Source organism: Sinocyclocheilus anshuiensis, unplaced genomic scaffold, assembly GCF_001515605.1.
Source record: "Sinocyclocheilus anshuiensis isolate Anshui unplaced genomic scaffold, SAMN03320099.WGS_v1.1 scaffold106, whole genome shotgun sequence".
NCBI classification, from domain to species: Eukaryota; Metazoa; Chordata; class Actinopteri; order Cypriniformes; family Cyprinidae; genus Sinocyclocheilus; species Sinocyclocheilus anshuiensis.
The window spans coordinates 829,562-837,562 of record NW_015542347.1 but is presented as its reverse complement, the minus strand read 5'-3'; the positions used below and the strand labels follow the sequence as shown (position 1 = coordinate 837,562).

At 35.6% G+C, this 8,001-nt stretch overlaps 1 protein-coding gene across 1 annotated transcript in view; it reads left to right on the top strand.

Moving 5' to 3' along the window:
* Positions 1-355: 355 nt before the first annotated feature.
* LOC107691426 (vacuolar protein sorting-associated protein 41 homolog) overlaps positions 356-8,001 on the top strand; it is a 31,709-nt gene continuing 24,063 nt past the window's right edge. Inside the window, exons 1-3 of the mRNA XM_016490016.1 lie at positions 356-544; positions 1,118-1,156; positions 5,602-5,709. Coding sequence (XP_016345502.1) covers positions 524-544; positions 1,118-1,156; positions 5,602-5,709 — 168 coding nt within the window. The 5' untranslated portion in view covers positions 356-523. The remainder of the gene's footprint in view (positions 545-1,117; positions 1,157-5,601; positions 5,710-8,001) is intronic.

The window sequence follows — 8,001 nt, the reverse complement described above, 5'->3', positions numbered from 1 at the left end:
CTCATCCCGCCGCCATATCAGCATAAACATATGAGACACATTGACAGCCTGTCTCAGATAATCCTGTCCTATAGCAGTCTATCTGTTACAAATCTAACAATGTCAAATTACATCTCATCACAGCTCCTCTTCTTGACTGACGTATTAGAACAAGCAAAAAGATTAAGGTAGATGCCAGTGATTCTGTAGGGTCAGCTGATTTATATAGACAAAATATTTAATAAAATATGGGGGTCGACGAAAATGCGTTTGTACGAAAGTAAATTAAAACACGAAAAGGTAGTGTGCAGGCGAATTCTTTCCCTTGCACTTAAACTACAACTCCCATGATGCTCTAGTGGTGGTTCCTGTTTTTGTCATGTGACCCTGTACCCATAATAATGAGTATCGCATGACTAGCTGCTTGGTTTATTGTGCAAAATAACTGATTTAAGTGTACATAAATATTATTAACGTTGTTGATAGACCCTAAATTAGTAGACTACGACTAAATCTGCCTTATCCCACATCTGGAGCCTCTATCATGGCGGAAGTGGAGGAGCAGGTAGGTTTCTGAAGGAAGAAAACATTCTGTCAAATGACAGAAGCCTGTGATTATACATATTATGTTGCTATATGTTTAATTTTTAATGCGTGTTGGCTATTCGAGGTTGCAGTTGTAAATTATATTTTAAAGGAAGTATTTTAAAGTCGTGTTATTGAAGCTATCAGACTCACTCGATAGTTTAACACTTGCCAATATCACTGCTTAACACTGCCAATGTTATTATTCTTGCTAAAAAATAAAAGCTTGTCTTAAACTCGTTTCCTGGTTTAGCTGCTCTCCCATACTGGTCTGTTTACTGGCTTGTGGACACTTGTCAGCTGGACAGGCTTGGAGACCATCTTAAACCAGACTATCTTAACTAGCTTTTTCAGCAGGGATGACAGCAAATTTACTGGCAAAATGAAAAACTATAAATGTACGACTTATACATAATTACAGTTTTAATATTGGGTGTAGAACAGTGCTTTCCCATTGCATATATATTTGAAAGGAGTTTAAGAAATACATAGTTTTTTTTCCATCATTAATGCATTGCTTTTTCTTTTTTAAAACATATTTTTTTCTTTCCAGGGAAGAAAATTAAGTGAAGAATCCACAGATGAGTCAGAGGTAAAATCAAGAACTGTTCAATTTACTAATGTAATTGAAGCAGCGTCCGTTGTGATTTTTGAAATAATGCATTTGGTAACAAAATATTATTTATTTGAAAGAATGTGTGCACGAGCTTACTTTTAAAGCAAAACACTTAAAAAAGACTTTTGTAAGGTTTGGAATAATACAATTATGGTTAAAATTATGGTTATAAAACTATTTTTACACTTTTTTTTCTGGTCAAACGTTAGTGGAAAATGTTCACAGTTAAAATGTTTTGAACTGCTGTCTTTGGTTACTCTGATAGTTAAAATAAAAATGTATGTAAAGTTAGCTGAGAAAACCTTGCATATTCCACTTTAATTTATTTTTATTATGTACAAACTGTCCCAATGCTTTTCAGGGGTGCTGCACAGACATGTAATGAGACATTCACAGTAAAGAATTTGACATTAGAGCTGTCACCATTTGTTATGTCACATGATAATATAAGAATCCTATATCATAAATACAGTTTTGCATGTAGAATATGCAAGATGGTAATTGTTTTAACAAAATAAGATGAATCAAAAAAATTGCATGTTACCTTTTATGTAGTAATGTCCTGAATACACAGTTTCACATAATGGATGTTTACATAGTCACAAGACCAAAATAATAATTGGATAAACACAAATTAAGCAGCTCAAAAGTATACATACCCTTAAATCTTAATACTGTGTGTTGTTACCTGGATGATCAATGACTGTTATGCTTTGTGATAGTTGTTCCTTGTTTGCCCTGAGCAGTTAAACTACCCCACTGTTCTTCGGAAAAATCCATCAGGTCAGGTCAGATGTGTACTTAATGTAAAAATCTGTTGTGTGACACAGGACAGCGCTACTGTCAGTTTTTATGATCCCTCTTGTTTTGTTGAAATTATCTTGCAATCTGCAAGGGGTGTGTAAACTTATGAGCAGAGCTGTATAACTTATGGCTGTAACATATTCTGTGTACAGTGCCACTGTAAAAGGTCATATTACATTGTGTCCATTTTCTTGAGTGCTGTTTCAAGAAGAGACTTTTGAAAAAAGGATAGAGTTTGACTTTAAGTGATACAGTGAATGAAATGTCAAATAGACATTCTAGTCCTCAATTCAAAATGAAAACAGAAAGAAGGAAACAACAGCCTTGCCCTCCTCGTAAATGAAATCTCAGTCCGTGGAGCAATCTCTCCTATCTCCTGTCCACAAACTGTCTTCTGTATGCACCCAGGCACCTTGGAGAGCATGATTGTATTTTCCTTTGGATTCACTGTAAACCACAGTTTGTTTTGTTCATAATTGTAGAGCTCTGACTTATGGAAGCTTATTTCCGCTGTGGAATGAATGAATGAATGAGTTTATATCTCACAATTCTTAATTTTTTCATAATTTGAGATATAATCTCACAATTCTGAGAAAAAACTTTTCTAATTCTCAATTGTGATATATAAACCTGCATATCTGATAAGAAAAGTCTGAATTGTGAAATATAAAAGAAAAAAAAAAATAAAAATAAAAAGTGAAATAAAAAGTTTCAATTACCTTTTTTATTTTCATTTTTTTTTATTCCGTGGCTCTAGCAAGTTAATTTTTTATCTCACAACTGGGCCTTTTTTCTTTGCAATTCTAACTTTTTTCTCAATTGATATATAAATGGGATATAAACTCTCAGTTCTAAGACGAAAAGTAGAAATTGTGAAATATAAGCTCGCAATTGTAAGAAAAGAATTGTGAGCTAAAAAAGGTGCTTGTTTCCACCGTGGAAAAATAAAATAGAAAAGGTAATTATTTACATTTAGTCATTTAGCAGACACTTTTATCCAACGTGAATTATGCAAATTATGACTTTTTATCTCACATTTGTGACTTTTTTCGTTTATATTTCGTAATTCCGACTTTTTTTCTCAATTGATGCATAAACTTTATTAATTAGAAATTCTGAGAATAAAAGTCCAAATTGTGAGACATAAACTTAGAAAAGAATTGTGAGGGGAAAAAGGAGCATGTTTCTGCCACCAAAAAAAAACTTTCTCAAAAACTTTTTATCTCACAATTCTGACTTTTTCTTGTAATTGCAAATTTATATCTCACGGTTATTTCATGCCGAAAATAAGCTTCCATACTGTCTCTATCCCCTCGTCTATCTCTCCCTAACACTTCCTGATGTGACCATGATGTGTTGAAGGCTGTGTGGAAATGTGCTCTCAGATGGACCACAGATGGAACATTTTTGGAGCTTGACAGCATTCATGACACCCCACGTAAAGCCCTTCTATCCTCATGAAAGAAGAACGCACATCTCATGGCTTAATAGAAGTTAATAGGAAGTTGTGGCCTAATGGTTAGAGGGTCGGACTCGTAACCCAAAGGTTGCGGGTTTGAGTCTCGTACCGGCAGGGATTGTAGGTGGGGGGAGTGAATGTACAGCGCTCTCTCCCACCTTCAATACCATGACTGAGGTGCCCTTGAGCAAGGCACCAAACCCCCAACTGCTCCCCGGGCGCCACAGCAAAAAAATGGCTGCCCACTGCTCCGGGTGTGTGTTCACGGTGTGTGTGTGTTCACTGCTGTGTGTGTGCACTTTGGATGGGATAAATGCAGAGCACTAATTCCAAGCATGGGTCACCATACTTGGCCACATGTCACTTCACTTCACTTCACTACACTTCACTTCACGTCACATGTCACTTCACTTCACTTAAAGAAAACATGCCACAGCCTCTAAACATGACGCAGTCACGCAGTGTGAGGAAATGAGAAAAGATGCTGGTGGGGTTTGACATTAATCTGTGGTTTTGAGGCCCAATGCTTCACTATAGCATTCCAGCAAAGTTTGTAACTAGAAAGACAGAGACAGAATGAGGGATGAGCGAAAGAGGAGAGTGTGGATGGTCACACCACTCCAGAAAAGGGGCAATTAAAGACAGACTTCCCTTCATCCCCTGCTCCCCAGGGCACCAATTAGGAGCAGCAGGGAATGAGGCACAACACTCATCCACCACATTGGCGTGGCGATGGCAAACACTAACAAGAGGAAGAAATGATGGGATATGAAACAGGAGAGATATTATCTACCCCTCCCCACCGTAGAAAGTTTTTCAGGTTTTTTTCCCGCCTCTCTCTGTCTCTCCGTCCCTGTCTGTAATAGCTTTGTAGACCATGACAAATGCTCAGGCATTAGAAATTTCACATCTGGACACAACAGGAAATGGACAATGGAGGTGTTGGTGACGAGAAGAAAAAAATGTTTGATAAAATGAAACACTACCCAAACCGCCAGTCTGCCTGTGATCTTATCTTATTCATAGTTCTGCTGCTAGCTACTTATTTGCATTGGAGTGACTGGAATTTTCTGGCCCAAAATACACTTCTACTATTCAAAAGTTTGAGGTTGAGATTATTTAATGTTTTTGAAAGAAGTCTCTTAAGCTTCCGAGACTGCATTTGTTTGATCTAAAATATAGTTACAAAAGTGTATATGATTATAATTTAAAATAACAGTTTTCTATTTATTAAATATATAAATATATTTTAAAATGTAATTTATTTCTGTGATAACAGCCATTACTCCAGGTTCCTTCTGAAATCATTCTAATATGCTGATTTGGTACTCAGAAAACATTTCTTATTATTATAAATGTTGATGACTGTTGTGCTTTTTGTAGAAACCGAGCTACTTTTTTAGGATTCTTTAATGAATAGAAAGTTCAAATGAACAGCATCTTTTGTAGCATTAAAACATCTTCACTGCCACTTTTGATTAATTTAATGCATTCTTGCTGAATACATTTATTAAAAAAAAAAATCATTGTCCCTCCCACATTAAAATGCATTTGTAATGTATTAAATGGAAACGTAATAAATTTATTAATATTTTACTGCACACGTGTTATTACAGTTGGTCAGATTTGAAATGCAACACTCAAATTTGTTACATACTATAGCAGGAGTTGATGGAAAGCTAATGATTAATAAAATCATTATAAATATATAGTTATAAAAACAATCAAAATAGAGCACTTACTAATAAAATATATTATGAAATATTTTATTTGTCTACCTGCATGTGACCATTATCAAAAATTAGAGAACCGTGAACATGCAAATGTTGTCAAATTATTGCAATATTCTCTCAATAAATCTCAAGGGATGCCTCAAGGAAATCATTTAGATTAAAGAGGTTCTGCTGACCAAAAGGTTTGGGATTCCCTGACGTTACTGTAGCATGAAACAGGGTCCCATTCACATTGCTATATCATGCTTAATTATTACAGGATATCACTATTCTTTTAAGACTAAGGAATTACACCATAATTAAAGTAACAGAATAAAATGCTAAATTGATTTGTATTAGCAGACACATTAATTATGTGTGATAATTATTATATTCTGGTGCCTAATTAACTAAAGAAGAATGGGTGTGTTTGGGTTTTTTTACAGGAAGAGGACACAGAGGAGGAGCCTAAACTGAAGTACGAGAGGCTGACCAATGGCGTGACAGAGATCTTGCAGAAGGATGCGGCCAGCTGCATGACAGTGCATGACAAGGTGTTTAAAAGCTATTTAGCATGTTTTTAAGAAAAAAAAAATGTAGGACATCATGTGCATATACAGTACAGTTTTTTTGTTGTTGATGTATTCAATAATGTACAGAAATAGAAATTATTTAAATAGAAACTTAATTGTAACTTGTTTTTTAATTGTAAAATTCTAAAATCATATCTTTTTTCTTAAATGCAGATATTTTTTAGAGCAGTTTATTATTATTATTATTAATTTTTATTATTACACTCTTGTATAGTACTGAATATAATATTTTTGACTTGTCTGCTCAACACCGTACTTTTCTAAGTCAAGTCAAGTCACCTTTATTTATATAGCGCTTTTAACAATACAGATTGTGTCAAAGCACTGTACAGCATTAATTAGGAAAATAGTGTGTCATTAATGCAAAATGAAACATGAATGAAACACTCAATTTTCAGTTAAAGGCAGTTCATCATTGAATTCAGTGATGTTCTAAGAGAAGTGCTTACGCACAACGCTCACAGGCCACCAGCCTTTCGCTGATTTACTGTTTATTTCCTCTACTTTTAGATTTCTATATCTTTTTTTGCCTGTCTTCTTTCCGTTTTTTTCCGGGCTTGATATTTTTGTTGGTGGAACATTCTACGTGGGCTGGTTAATCGTCATGGCAGCCGGTTCACTCATGCACGGACGCTGTGGAGGAATAGTCATACCTAGTTATGTCTCCTCACCTGATGTTTTATTAACCGCTATTGATTTTTATTCTTTTCCCCCATTTTCCTGCTTTTCCCTGGGGACTTCTTCCCCCCCTCCTCCTCTTCCATCTCTCCAAAAAAGGCAAGCTTGCAAGAAGAGGAGACGTTGAAAAGCTGAATTTCCAATGAGAGTCCCCCCTTTTTTCACTCTTTCACCTTCTCTCACTTTGTCTATCTCTATCTTTCCCTCTTTCTGTCTCTTCCCTGTAGTCTTTTATGCATGCGCTCCGATGTGCATTCCACCACCTAGACACACAAGAACACGCTCGCGCTAGTGACCCACCTGCCTAATGTTGCCTCATATTTTAAGTGCCAGGAATCCGAATTTCATTTCAGCAATTCCATTTTGATAAATCCCTTTAAGGCTGGTGAGGCCACCCCTTTTATTTATTTATTTTTGGCTGATTTTATTTGGGGAGATTGCGGGGGTTCTGTTGGACATGCTCGACTGTGCCTGTAAATATAAGCATTTCATTATAGACTGCAGTGAAGCATGGGGCGGCTCGGTGTGCTGCGACAGGGAAAGGTCTGTGCACGTGTAAGCAGGTGTGTGTGTGTATATGCGTTAAGACGCAGGGTAACCTCAGTTTCAGACCTGGACTCATTCTGCGTGTGTGTTTTATAGTGTGTCTGGATGCTTTTGTAAAGCTGAGCCAGTTTGCAAATGGCAGAGCAATAGACCCAAATTTGCAGGGGTGTCAAACTAATTTTAGGTTGGTGGTCGGACTGGACTGAATGTCCCCTTATGTGGCCTGATTTCATTTTATTTGTTTAACCTTTTAGTGACACAATGCAGAGCGCATGCACAACAGATGCTCTTCTGTTGCTAATAAAATCCAAAATCAACTTTATGCTACTTTTAATATTAACTAATAATTATGTAATAAAAAGGAGCACATGGAATTTACTAATTTCATTCACCAGGCCCCTATGAAATTGGTAATTAATTGGAAATATCAAACAATAGTAGCCTATTGATGAGAAAAAGAGAACCCGCTGCTTTGGGACAGTTGTTATACCTACTGATCCAAATGAAAAAGTGTTAATCTTCCGAATTCCATGTCAACATGTAATTATAATAAAAGTTCTGGGTAACACTTTAGCATAGGAACCAGTTCTCACTATTAAGTAGTTGCTTATTAGCATGCATATTGTCTATTTATCAGTACTTATAAAGCACATATTCTGCATGACCATATTTTACATCCCTAATCCTACCCAATACCTAAACTTAACAACGACCTTACTAAGCAGTAATTAGGAGTTTATTGAGTCAAAAGTCGTAGTTAATAGTTAATTAACAGTGAGAATTGGACCTTAAAATAAAGTGTGACCATGTTCTGCTATTTGAAGATGTAGTTAATATTCAGAACACTACTACTGAGTGACTTTTTGAAATAAACATTAAAAATGTATCATATTTCTTAAAACACATTCCCACTCTCATTATATCATTGTATTATCTCATTCATCAGCACATGTTATTCTAAAGTGGAAAAATGGTTTGTAATCTTTAATGAAAGTATAATACTGTAACTTAATAATACTTAAGTTATAT